The 13,693-nt window shown below is 50.0% G+C and overlaps 1 protein-coding gene across 1 annotated transcript in view; it reads right to left on the bottom strand.

The window, feature by feature from the left end:
- RCSD1 (RCSD domain containing 1) overlaps positions 1-13,693 on the bottom strand; it is a 68,887-nt gene that overhangs the window by 9,229 nt on the left and 45,965 nt on the right. Inside the window, exons 3-7 of the mRNA XM_007458142.1 lie at positions 9,211-9,309; positions 8,954-8,956; positions 7,963-8,052; positions 3,947-4,018; positions 214-417 (exon numbers count right to left, since the gene is read on the bottom strand). Coding sequence (XP_007458204.1) covers positions 214-417; positions 3,947-4,018; positions 7,963-8,052; positions 8,954-8,956; positions 9,211-9,309 — 468 coding nt within the window. The remainder of the gene's footprint in view (positions 1-213; positions 418-3,946; positions 4,019-7,962; positions 8,053-8,953; positions 8,957-9,210; positions 9,310-13,693) is intronic.

Below are 13,693 nucleotides of genomic sequence, written 5' to 3'. Positions count from 1 at the left end.
AGAGCGGATGAGAGAGGCAGGCTAGGTAGAGGGTGATCTTAGCTCAGGGATCACTTGCCAGGAAGAGGAGAAATTTCCTTTGTTAAAAACCACATCTTACCACAGCTCTGAAGTGTCCTCCTTTCTCCAGGACAACAGGGTAGAGGTGATTCAGGATTGCCCAGTGTCCGCATTTCCACAGACACACCACAGTACTTAGGATCCAGATATTACCTTATTGTAAGAGGGCAGATGACTGCCCTCAGGAGGCTGGTCAAAGCTGACGGGCACCTCCTCTGGCTCGCTGGCCCGAGACCACACGCCAGGGCTGTTGGGGGTAGAAGGCGGGCTGTGAAATGGTGACACCATGGCCTTGAGTCCAGGACTCTTGGGTGAGGCCCCAGGCAGCAGGGCCGCTGGATCAAAGACTAAATTGGCCTGTAGAGAAAAGATGAGGAATTTCAAACCCAGGCTGCATTCCATAATGCCCAGGAAGCACTGATTTCATCCGGCAAAAATGCATTGGAACAGTCCCGATTTATAGACAAAGAGGCCAGAATAGCAACTGCCAGCACCTGCAGGCACCAGGATCTCATGCTGTCAGCACCCTTTACCATCGTTCTCATCAGAGTCAAGAGCAGTTACCGCTTACTGGATGCCTACTCTTTGCTGGGCATGTGCAGTTTTCCTCTCTACAACCACCCTACATGTTCCGTTTTGTTCTCATGGCACAAATTAGCAAAGAGTTTAAGGAATCTGCCCTGGGATTCAAGCCACGTCTGTTTGTCCCTCAGTCTCCAAGTACAGGGTCTCTCTCGGTAGACCACGGTGGTGGACACAGCAGGCCACCACGCCTTTCCAGGGGGGAGCCAACAGAGCAGATGCCAGTGTGTGACCCTACTTGCAGCATCGCAGTGCAGGTGCAACCAGACCAAAATGAACCCTGAGAGCAAGCAAAGGGGAGGGGTTACCCGAAGGTAACCGAGGCCTGAGGGAGTCATGAGTTTGGTGGGGGACGAGGCGGTGGTCCCAGATCTATCTGACTGCCTCGGAGAAGGTAGTGGTGCAGATGTCTACGGAGGGACCGAACGTGAGTGCCTTGGGTCCTCTAGCGCCACCTAGGGGCCCTTGTTCCTCCTGCTCTGACCTCTGCGTTTCCAAATCATTGCGCAGTTGCATCCTCCAGAGCAGGAGAGCCAGCAGCAAGGCCTCCAAGGGGAGGGACCAGGCTTGAGGGGCAGATGATGCTCTCCACGCAGACACACCCAACTCCAGATGTTGCCTCTTTCACTTAATAGCTGTGTGACCTACAGCAAGTCCAGTAGCCTTTCTGTGTCTCAGAGTCTTTATTTGTCCCATCGACTGAGCCTGACCTTTAGAGTCTTTTATGATCTGGTCCCCTTACTCTCTCCTGCCACTATCCGACCCACGCCCTTTCCCTCCAGACTCCCCTCGGTGCCACCCTCCTGCCAGCTCAGGCTCTGTCACCTTGGAGAACTCTGACATGTACTTTAGGACTTGCACAGTATAGAACATTACACATGTTTAAGACGATGTTAATATTTCAATTGTGATTTTAAGAAAGAATTTATAATATAGAAAAGATTGTGTCATTGTCCAATTAAAAATATAAAAGTTAAACAGCAACAGTGTGAGCCCACGCCGTGTCTAAAAGCAGCATGTTGCAGGTACAAAGGGACAGGTTTGGACCACAGAGGCTGTGGGAGATGTGCTAGGATGGCTCAGGGGGCTTCATGGCAGAGGGGATATTAACTGAGCATTAAAGGAGGTCTTCCTGCCCTCTCAGGGTCAAGCTGGGACATTCCCTCTGTAAGACTGCTTGCAAATAAAATGGGTCTTGCTAGCCAGGGGAAAACTTGAACTTTGAACTATGGACTATTCTAGTGAAGAAAAATCATAGTTCCTAACTCATCCAATAGAATACTTAGAAGAAAAATGAAGCTGATGATGCACTTCTTAGTTCTTTCCCCACGTATTTCCAACAAAGTAAGGTTCCTATGGGATTTGGCCAAATTATATACTGTCGCTGACATTCTTCATGAGATTAAACCATTAGAGATTAAACCCTCATTCTCAGGTTGCGATGTTTCCCAAAGAGGCTTATGAATGACTAGAAAGGGGAATGACACCAAGACTGCAGGGTACACAGCATTTGCAAACTAACTTCTGGCACTTAGATGAGGTCTATGGTAGGCTGCCGGGAGACAGAGGTAGGGGTTCTCGGCTACACCCTTTGGATGGCTGCTAGGAGGGAATGTCTGAGTTCTGAGGTCCCTTCTGAGAGATCCCTGGTATGTATATGGGAGCCCTGCAGCCTCCTACAGCGATGGGCAGCCCACTCCCTCCCTGCAGCTGGGGTGGGATCAGGGCTTCTCAGTATGAATTAAACTTCAGGGGAGACTCCCCCACACATGAGGTAGGCTCATAACCCAAACCAGAGATGCTTCCCTTAACCCCAAATAAGGCTGGGGGCCAAATCCCTGGTCTCTCACATAGCTGGGAACTGCAGAGGCTGTGGCTACTTGTCTTGACACACCCCTAATAATGGCTTCAGAACAAGGTAGATGAGCCAATTTTATTAGCTGGACCCAGAGGGGAGGATCCAGTGCAGGAGAGCCTTGTTGTTCTCCTGGCGGCTGCACAGAGACTGCGGTGCAAGCTGGAGCGTCTTCTACAAGCCCCACCCAGATATATCATGCCCGTCCCTCCTCTGTGCTTTAGCTCATGCTGTTCTCACACCAGGAGTACCTTCCTCCCTCCTTTCCAGCCACTATTCTTAAGGACTGACTCAGGAAATAGGTATTTCCTAAAGCATTTGTTAATTACTCCTGCCCACTTGACTGTCTTCTGGCTCTAAAATTTTACTGCAGTGGTTCTCAGCGTGGGTAGGGGGCAGGGGGATGATTCTGTCTCCAGGAGACATTTGGCAATGTCCAGGGACATTTTTCTTTGTCACAGTTTACTGAAGAGTGCTGCTGGCATCTAGTGGATAGGGACCAAGAATGCTGCTAAAGCATCTTGCAGTGTACAAGGCAGTCCCTGCAACAAAATTTACCAGCTCAAATAACGCCGAGGTAAAAAGCCCTGGTCTAGGGCTTCCCTGGTGGCGCGGTGGTTGAGAGTCCCCCTGCCGATGCAGGGGACACGGGTTCGTGCCCTGGTCCGGGAAGATCCCACATGCCGCGGGGCGGCTGGGCCCGTGGGCCATGGCCGCTGAGCCTGCGTGTCCGGAGTCTGTGCTCCACAACGGGAGAGGCCACAGCAGTGAGGGGCCCGCGTACCGCGAAAAAAAAAAAAAAAAAGTCCTGGTCTAGAGCAGTAGGAGTCGGATAGTTACCCACAATTTAGATCTCCGGTATTTACTCTCCTATATGTCCTTTATTGTATCATGTGTGAAAACCTTGTCTCCCCAGCAAGATTGTGAGATCAAGTGCAGTGTCATATACTTCGTTTACACTCCAGTGGGGAAAGCCAGCCCCACTGTGCGCACAGTGGTGAGGGCTCTGGATGTATAAGGTGGTGAGGTTGGATGGAATGCTTTCCAAACAATGAACCTGGCCGTAGTGGTGTAATGACTAGCACCTGAATTTCAGCCCTGTGTAAAGCTAAAACGGTTTGTGGCTGCATTCAGGCCATGGAAAGGACTTGGCTATTCCTGGAGTGTTTCCTGTGTATAACATCCTTTCCCATAAGACTCTTGAGGCAACTGATTATCTTCAATCTCCATTAGGTACTAATGACATGAGCTCATGTTTGATAGGGTCCTTATTTTAGCATTTTGCCCCCAGGTAGAGCCCCTCATCCTTCAGGGCAATTTGATCACTAGCTGGTTATCAGAGGTCAACTGTCCAGGTGACATCTGGCACTACCCTAGGAGCCCCAAAGACATGCAAATGTTGGATAAGAGAGGGGGTTGGATAGGAGGTAGCATCGATTCTGAACTTACCTGGAGCTTCTCTATCAGAGGCGAGCTCTTCACCTTGACTTTAGGAGGGTGGCTTGCACTGGGCGGTGACTTCTATAAAAGCAAATGGACCAAAACAAGCAAATGAGTGAGGTGAAGGGAGGTGGGGTTCTGGCTGGAGCCCAGAAGCCACAGTTGGAATAAGAGGAGAAGAAAAAGTTGGTTTTACCACCTCATCACTTAGCTTCGGGAGCTCACTTACCTCCTGAGGTCCTGGGCGTGGCAGACTCCCCTTCCCCTCTCCCTCACCCTACCACTAACAAGACCACTTGAATCTATGGATCAGAGCAGGCAGGACGTCTGAAACACAGCAGACCTCCTGTTCCAGGAAGAATGCCTTCATGGTCATTATGAGAGAACAGACTATGTCTGAGGGGGACAAGATCTTCACCTCATGACCTTCAACAACGTGAGCCAACAATTGGAGGGGATTTCAAAGAGAAAGGGCACAGTGACCATCCATTCTGTTTGTCATAAACATAAGAAACCACAGAGCCGGAGTGAAACCTGACAGAGGTATACTTGAAGTTCCTCCCTTAAACTAATAATATTTTGGAAAACCCCACCAATAGTGTTGTTTATAAATAATCATATTCTAAAACACTGACTATTCATTTTGATTAAACAGACATTTACTGAGTATCTCCTACATTCCAGGCATTGTGTCGGTTACATAAAAATGAATATGATTGAGCACCTGCCCTCTGAAAGTGGTCAATGTCTGAGATATCTTGTGTGTGTATATATATATATATACACACACACACACCCCATATATATGTTCTGTTAGTTGGGATATTTTTGTGATGAGTGTATTGTCAGGAATCTTGCCTGTCTTTGGATTTTATATTATCTAAAAAGAAGGACTCCTTCCTGTTTTGTGTAAAATCCCTACAACTTGATTCCAGTTCCACAGCTATATTGATCCTCAACAGGTAGGAATGATGACAGTGATGATGATGATGATGATGATGATGATGTTGAAGAAAAAGATGACTTTCATGCTGTCAGACAGAGACCAGAGCAGATTTTCCTATAGTTTGGGGACCCTGCTCCTTGTATCCACGTACTAATTTACTTGAATCATCATAAGAATAACACAATTTCTTATAAATATTCTGAGATAGTTATTGAGTGAGATGATTGTATTTTAGTGATGGAAGGAGACACACTCACTCAACTGAACTCCCTGTGACCTTTTTAAGGCCGAGCATTGCGGTAGGGGAGGTGCTGGAGCGTGGGGCAGCCACTGGCTGGGACTCAGGAGCTCCCTTCCCCAGCCCCTGCTAACTCCGGCTTTGACAGGAGCCAGATGGCTGCCCCGGCCTCAGCCTCCCAGGCCGAGACCCAGGCAGGTGGGTGGGTTGGAATAAACGATTCTAAGGCCTCCTCCAGCTCTCAGGTGCCTCTGGCTCCATGAGTTTACACCATCAGACATATTTCCAGAGCAGTCAGTCTTTCAAGGAGCCTTGTGTCCACCGTGAGAACAAAGAGCTTCCAGCCCAAACTCAGTTGTCCTTAATTTCTGGGCTTTACAGTGAAAGTTCATATGAGGCCGTGTTTCTGAAGATACTGTTTAGGAACTGCAGCAACAATTGTGCTGACAAAGCTCACTTTATGTAATACTTTATTCTCTTCTGCAACTGACTAGTATCTTCTGAAGAGAGTGAAAATTCAATAAACACAGCCCCTTCATCATAGGACAGTGCTGGGAACTCAGCTCATGCCTTACAAAATCCTTGTTGATTCGAATTGAACTGCGAAGCAGGAAGAATCCAAAAGAGCCGCCAATGCCATTCCTGGGAACGGCTGAAGGTGGCAGTATTTCCTTTACTGTTTAACAAGCAGCTCTTTACTGTTTTAACAAGTGGCCGCTGCTCATACAGTTGGTAGAGAAAAGTCAGCCTGACATCTCTCTTTATGTATGTATATATGTCCATAGAGTGACATTCCTATAATGTCTAGAATAATGACCAGATTTTTCAGATGGAACTGTTTTCCAGCCCTTCTGTGAGCAGGCAAGGCAGGCTCAGTGGCCATATTAAACACTCTTTTGGGTGGGTCCTACAGAGAGGGGCAACTCCAGGATACCCTGTCAGCAGGGGCTGGCTCCACCGTCTCAGGCCTGTGCAGGCATAGGGAGGGGGCAGGGATGAAGAAGGGATGGGAAGACCCTCTCCGGCACTGTGCATTGGGAACCGAGGGGTAGCCTGACTGGGGCCTTCCCAGGCCGCCAAGGCTCCTGGCACTAGGGCTCCTGCAGGCTGTGCCATGGGAGTCCAGAAGGAGAACTGTAGCAGCAGCCTCCACAATTTTCTAACCAGACAGACAGAGCTGGCTGCTCGTTTTATTTTTATGTGAATTTCAAGCTCGTGACAAAAAGTCACTGATCTCTGGAAGCAATGTCCTTCCCACGTGCAGGCAGCCTGTCACTCCACGCGGGACCTTCCCTCTTAAATCCACCCTCCCATTCATCCAGCCCTTGGCTATTACATGCCATTTAGCTGCTGGTGGTGCCCCATTGGATGGAACATGTAAACGTATTTCTCCCAGAGCCACTGAACTCCCTCCGGCCCCCATCATGTCTGGTTAGTGTTCTTGTCCTATTTTACAAAAAAGGAAGCAGGCGCGGCGCAGTGACTTCTCTGGGGCTGAGTCCAGGTCATCAGGGGGCAGCCTCACGGTAGGCACCTAGTGGCCACAGCCTCAGCCTATTGCCTAACACAGGCTCCAAGCCCTGAGGGTGAAGGTCACAGGAGAAGTTCACCCTCGGTAAAGAGAAGTTGTTGGTATGGCTTTGGTCGGAATGCTGGCTGATGACCCCACAAAGATGGGGTCAGAATCGTGATATCAGCACCTGAGGAGACCCCAAGAAAAACGTAGTGTTTTTTAAACTGGGCTTCTTGGGGCATTCTCATCCCAGAAGACCCGTGTCCAGTTTTGGGGGGGAGTATTCTCAGAGCATATGGGGGGCCCCACCCCCTTCCCACTTGGTTGAGAGCAGCTCTGAGTTTCTGCTTTATCTGATGGGCTTCTGCTCATATGCCTTGGGTTGACAAAAAGGTTTGAAAACCATTGACCGACTCCAAATGTTTCACTTTATAAATGAGAAAATGTAGACACCAAGGGCCTTGCCCAAGTCCACATGGCTATCCGGTGTCTGTCGTCAGGATGCTGGCCCCCAAAAAGGAAGCGGGGGAAAGAGGTATCACAGTTGGGATGTGGGAATTGGACTGTCTTTGGCTTGCTTGCTCTATTTTGGTGTTGGCCTCCCAGGCTGGACAAGAGAACATGCTAATCCATTTCTGGCTGGGACCACGACCACAGTGAAGCTTCCTGGGTTCCTGGGAGGTTGTGGACAAGTTGCTCTTACAGCTACAATTAGATAAATAAGGGCAGGTGAACATGCAGGCCGGGAATCCATTGGTGGCTATGATCTATGATACCAGAGCCTTTATTATGTTGGTAACATTGGCTATTTGTATCTGAGGGCAATGAGGCCTCCTGTGTGCTCTGGTTCTCTTTCAGCGATCCAGAACAATAGCCAGCCTTTTCAAGATACCACAGAAACCCACGCCTCTCTCACACTGCAGTTCTGCTTTACGTGAGTGCAGCCCTCTTTCCAGATGCCTTGCACACATGGAAGATCGTATCAGTCAGACCGGGGAGTCAAACATGACTTTCACGACTCCTGAATCTGGTGTGGTAAAATACTCTATGGACCCATTCTCTTGGCGGAAATGCTCAGGCTTGAAAAATAGTGCTCCTGTCCTTGAAAACCATAAAGTAGGTTCAGTAACAGGGGGTAGGAAGGGACCTCGTTTTCAAAGTAAAGGATTCAGGAAGCGTTAAGGACATTCACCCCTGAATCTGAAATGGAGAAATTCCCTGCACAGGTTTCAAGTCTAAAATTGTGAATTGCGTGCCTCTTCCTATAAAAAGGAGAAAGAAAATCCGTAACCAGCATCCTCTGAGCCCCCAGCAGCAGAAGCACTTACCTCTTCACCATTCTGGCCCAGCTCTACCCTGGGGGGGAACAGAGAGAGGGAGCAGGGCGGTTTCCTTCTTGTTGGTTTACTGGCTGGTGTCTAGAGGGAGGGCGACAGACAGACACACAGAGAGAAAAAGAGAGAGAGCTAATCAGGCAACAGGGAGGAAGAGGAAGGAAGTAGAAACTGGTTTTAGGAATGTTTAGGGATGTCTGGTGGAGAAAAGAATGAAGGGAGGGATTGCATGTCTTTGCGACTGCCCACTAACTTTATAAATTCATTCTAGTGAACTGTCTACCCATTTTCACTTTCAGGCTCTCTAGTCCTTTTCAGACTGTCCCAGTCCTTTCCTGCTAGAGCATCCCCTTTTACTCGTGATTCACTGGCCTGCCTGAAGCAACATCTCACAATGACACCCACACCCAGCTTCTAAGCACTGCCAGCACCTTTGATCGATACTATCTCCTTCACCCTTTAGGACATTCCTATCGCGTCTGAAATTATGGACCGATTTTTCAGATGGGAAAATAAAAACGCAAAACAACGCACCTAAAAAAGCATGACAATTACACTCTCGTTTGTCCCAAGGGGCCATGATAAACCTCCCGACACACTGGGGTTCCCTTCCCTCATTTCACTTCTAAGGAGCTCCTCAGACTGTAGGACTCAAGAAAATCTAGCCCAAATCTCTCCAATGCTGCAATGCCCCATTTGACACTGTCCTCTCCAGCAGGATTCTAGAATCCACTGGTCACCGGATCCCTTTCCTTCCTGATCCCTGGCTTCCTATCTGAAGGTGCTTCCCTTTCCGTCCTCTCTTTCTTCCCAATTCTCCTTCTGGAATCCACCCTTGTTCCGGATTCCTAAGCTTGCTAAGCTCCGGGGAGGAGCCTGGTGTGGGGACTTCTTTATTCTGAAGCAGTCCAGGCCTGGCACAGCTGGGCAAGATCTAAGTCTCTATCAGTGGACGACTGAGGTGGACAAGCCCCGGGTTCCAGACCTCCTGTCTCTTAACAGCAGGGCTTTCAGCTCTCAGTCCTCCTGGCCACAGGGTAAGCCTCACTCTGGTGGGGAACGGTCCTGCCCAGGCCCAGCAGCATGGCGACATTCCTCACATTCAGAGAGACCCCTCTCTGGCTTCTCTTCCTAATTTGGTAATTACCAAGCCTCCTCCCTCCCTCTCCTCTGGGCCTGACCCAGACTTCCCCTTCCTCCAGCCCCCTCCCAGGAGAGGGGCTCTGAAGCCTCCTGACTCACCTTTGCAGCAGCCGCCTGCTCCCTGAATCGCCCGGCCAGCTGGGCCACCGAGGGGGGCGCTGAGTCATCCACACTGGCGTTGGTCTCTGCCGGCCTTTCCTGGCAAACCAAGGGGAAGCCAAAGTGAACCAGCAAATATGCACTTGGCACTGCTGAGCATCAGCACCGGGTGCCAGACAAGGTGCTTGCTATGTGGCCACAAGCAGGGATGCTGCCACAGTGAGGTCTTTTCACAGCGTTTTGCAATTGGCTCCTGCATTCAAAGATGTAAAAAACCCGTTCAGTCAGCTGCATTTAGCGAATGTTTATAGTGTCCTTGGCCCTGGGTGTGGCTCTGGGGATCTGGAAAGGAATAAAACTTGGTGTTGCCCTGGGGGTGGAGGTTAGGGCACCCAGGGATCTGGGAGGCAGGACAAGGCCGGGTTCCTCGTCCCACGGAGGCCCAGCCCAGAGAGGGCTCTATTGGGGACAGCGTCTTCCTGTTGTCACATGAAGCTTCGAAAACTGTAGGCTGGCAAAATGCACAGGAGAGAGAGGCCTGTAAGTGTATCTAATGGGATGAGCAAACGTCTTTGATTGAACTTTTATTTATTTTGGCTGCGTCGGGTCTTCGTTGCTGCGCGCGGGCTTTCTCTAGTTGCGGCAAGTGGGGGCTGCTCTTCTTTGCGGTGCGCGGGCTTCTCTTGTTGCAGAGCACGGGCGCTAGGGCACGCGGGCTCTGTAGTTGTCGCTCTAGTGTGCAGGCTCAGTAGTTGTGGCGTACGGGCTTAGTTGCTCCGCGGCATGTGGGATCTTCCCGGACCAGGGCTCGAACCCGTGTCCCCTGCATTGGCAGGTGGATTCTTAACCACTGTGCCACCAGGGAAACCCCTTGATTGAACTTTTGACAAGTATTTCTGTGTCTTGTTTCCCCTACTTAATTGAGTGCCTTGGGCATAGAAATGTTCAGAAAATATTCAAATAACATGAGAGTCAAGTAACACGGCAATGAGAACCAGACTATCTGGATTCGACCGCTGAGTTGCTCCATCTCCCTAGCTCAGTGACCTTGGGCAAATGATTTTACCTTTCTGTACCTTGACAGGGATAACAGTAGCACATCACTCACAAGGTTGTTCTGTGGGTTAAATGACTGACTATACATCTAAAGTGTGAGGACAAGGCCTAGGACATAAAAGAGCTACAGAAGGGTTATTGTTACTACGGGCAACGGGGTCCTTCCTTCCAAGAACCCTGCAATGACTTCAGTTCTAGGGATTTGCATATTGTATTACTGTTCTCTACAGTGTCCTCACTGAGAGACTCACCCCTTTTACTGTTCTGTTCCTTTTTGCTGTGAGCTTTCTGCAAACTGGTGACCAGCTGGTTACCATGCCCCTGCTCTACCCCCAATGCAATCATTGGCTTCCTGTGGCCTTCCCTCCCCCAAGGTGCCTCTAGGCCCCCTGAAGAGGCCAAGATGCACCCTGGCCACTGTTCACTCCCATGTGCCATTTGTCACCAAGACTCATACGGTGAGTCAGTAAGCACTGGAAACGGTCCCTTCACTTCTGCCTTGTTACATGTGGCCTATGGAACCACACAGTTTTAATAATGTTTTTTAAATGTCCAGTCTCAGAGACATTCAGCTTTGGTTTTTGGTGACCATGACGATGGCATTTCGTACACAGACTGCAAACTCCCTCTGCCCACGTCTAGCCTGAAACTGGGAGGATCTGGGTAGCAGTTTGCCCGAGAAAGTCCATTTCTGTCTTTCCACGGGGCTCATGGCCTACAAAGAGCAAGCATGCTCCGCTCCAGCTGCAAGCTTGCATCCCTGTACACCACACACACACACACACACACACACACACACACACACACACTCTCTCTCTCTCTCTCTCTCTCTCTCTCACACACACACTCACACACACTCTTCTCTTTCTCACACACACACTCTCTGTCTCACACACACACACACTCTCTCTCTGTCTCACACACACACACACACACACACACACACACACACACACTCACATACACTTCCTAGGCCCTCCTTTTTGCTCTAGACGTGTCTCCAAGCTTTCTTACTTGGGTGCTCCCTCCAAAGGAAATGTCGCTGGTCACACCGTGATGCTGCCCCTGGAGCAGGGGAGGCGCACACAGCCGCCCCCCACCGCCTCGGGTGAAGTTACGTGGGGGCCAAGCTTTGTGAAGGGGGCTTTGCTTAGAGATAGGAAAGAACTGCAGTGGCCACGGACCTTCAGATCTGCGAACAGGCTGCTCTGGAGGAAAAGACAGGTCCCTCTTTACTGTTTCCTGCTGTAAGTCAAGTTTATTCTCATTCCAGCCTAAACATCAGATGCTGATTTCACATAAAGATGTAAAAGGATTCACCTCTCTTCAAGATGCCAGAGTCCCCAACAGCGCTGGCGCGAGTGGGGAACCCAGTGCCCGCTCTGATTAGTGCCCTACATGTGTCACGCAGGGCGTGGTCAGAGGCGAACATCTTGTCCTCGTGATTAATTAATTGAGCTGCTCTTGGCAAACATGCTGGGCCCATCAGTCTGTCCATCTGTCTAACTTCCCGCCCCCATAACAGCTCAGTCTCTCTGTCCGTTGCTATATACTGCTCGGGTTCTGCTGACAGTGCACTTTACCCGCGGCCCCGAAGGCGCCAATCACTGGCGGTGCAGGAAGATACATTCCAGATAAAAATAGAGCCATACAGGAATCAGAAACTCCTCCCTAACTTCCCTGTCTCAAAACCAGGCTTGGCGAGGTGCAGAGAACGATAAGCCTTCTGGAAGCATTTAGGGCTTAAAAGCTGGGTTGAAGGAAAGATTATAATACGTCTGAATTTGTTTTCCTGGAGCCCAGTGAATGGGTTTTCTTTAGAATGTCTATGGACTCCAGAGCTTGCTGAAGCCTGGCAAATCTGCTCACTACCAGCACCTCTCCAGATGCTTCTCATCCTATGTTGTAGAAGAATGACTGATTGTTGCCTCCTCTCAGTTGGGCACATTGAAGCCCAGAGAGGGCAAGCAGCTTAGCCGGAGTCACACAGGAGAAGCCAGACAGAATAATCTGTGAAACACTTGACTCCCACCGCCTGATAATCCAGCCATGGACATCAGTTAAGTAGCCTAATTTGTGAAGGTGCTTTGAAAACTGTAAAGCGATATATAAGTAGTGAAACTATTATAAGCCGCTGGGTTACGCAGGTACAGCAGAAGAAGCATGGCTTTGGGCGTGGACAGGCACTGTGGCTCAGCCTGTTTGAGGCTCTGCCTGGATTTCTGCCTTGCAATTCTAGCAGGTACCACTAGTGACCTCCTCCAGTGGTTCAACATCACACCACCTTGGCCCCAGGCAGGTGAGAGTCTCCTTCCAGCTCGCCTGCAGGTGTTCTCTCTCTCTCTCTCTGTCTCAGCCCTGAGGCTGGTTTGGTAAGGTCTTGCTCCCACCTTGATTGTTCCTAGATCTGAGAATGACTTCAATGTCCCTGCCTAGTCCCCAAATTTCCTGGGCACTCACCCCCAACCCCAGCCTCTCTGGGACTTAGAGTTCTTTCTCTGTTCCAAAGATGTCCATTAAGTGTTGAACATAGAGCCGGGAACACAGAAAGTCCTCCTCGAAGGGTGCTTTCTTTCCCTTCCCCCCATCCAACCCAGTTGTGATGTCAGGGCCTGGGCACCTGCTCCCAGAGTCATTGATACCCTAAACTCACCCCTCTCTCGCCTGCATCCACATTCCGGGTCTTGGTCACTGTTTTGACCTCAGCTGGTCCTTTCTTCTTGGGGCCAGTTTCCACATCTTAAATCTGTTTTCTGGACTCATCCTCCTTTGCGTCCTGCTTTAGTTGACCCTCGTCTTTACAGACTGCAGTCCCCCTGACCCCATTCCATCTTCCTGGGCCCAGATCCTGCTTACCAAGCCCTCACTGCCACCGTTCCAGCCTGGCTCTGCCAGCAAGCTTGGAAACCTCTCCTGCGGTTCCTGTGACTGTCGAGGCCAGAAGAAAATCACCTCTGGTGTTTATTTTCTGTTTCTATGGGACTTTCTTCTGAGAACTGAGGAACCCCTGTGTCTGGACAGCATGGAACTTCCCCCTCACTGTTGCCATGCTGAGTAAATACAATTTGGGTGCCGCTGACCATCCACATAGTGGAACCTTTGTGTACAGGCCTAAATCGGGCTCTACGTACCTCCCTGGCTCTGCCCCTGTTTCTCCATCCTCCTCCTTGGTCCAAGGTCTAAGTATCTACCAGTCTCAGGGCCACGGGTTAGGGAAACAAGGCACCAGGGGAGGCTTCCTCATCTATAGCTTGGGGGAGAAGCAGTGAGAGGGCTCTGCCTGGGGGCTGAGGACCCTCTGCTCTTAGCTAAAAGCAAGATTATCTCGCTCACCAGAAGCAGGCCAGACAAGCCAGAGCCTCAAAGTATAAGGTACGCTTGCTTCTTTGCTCTTCTAGAACTGTAGAGGATTTTTTTTTTTTTTTTT

This window comes from Lipotes vexillifer, unplaced genomic scaffold (assembly GCF_000442215.2).
Source record: "Lipotes vexillifer unplaced genomic scaffold, Lipotes_vexillifer_v1.1 scaffold189, whole genome shotgun sequence".
NCBI classification, from domain to species: Eukaryota; Metazoa; Chordata; class Mammalia; order Artiodactyla; family Lipotidae; genus Lipotes; species Lipotes vexillifer.
This window is presented reverse-complemented; position numbering and strand designations above follow the sequence as displayed.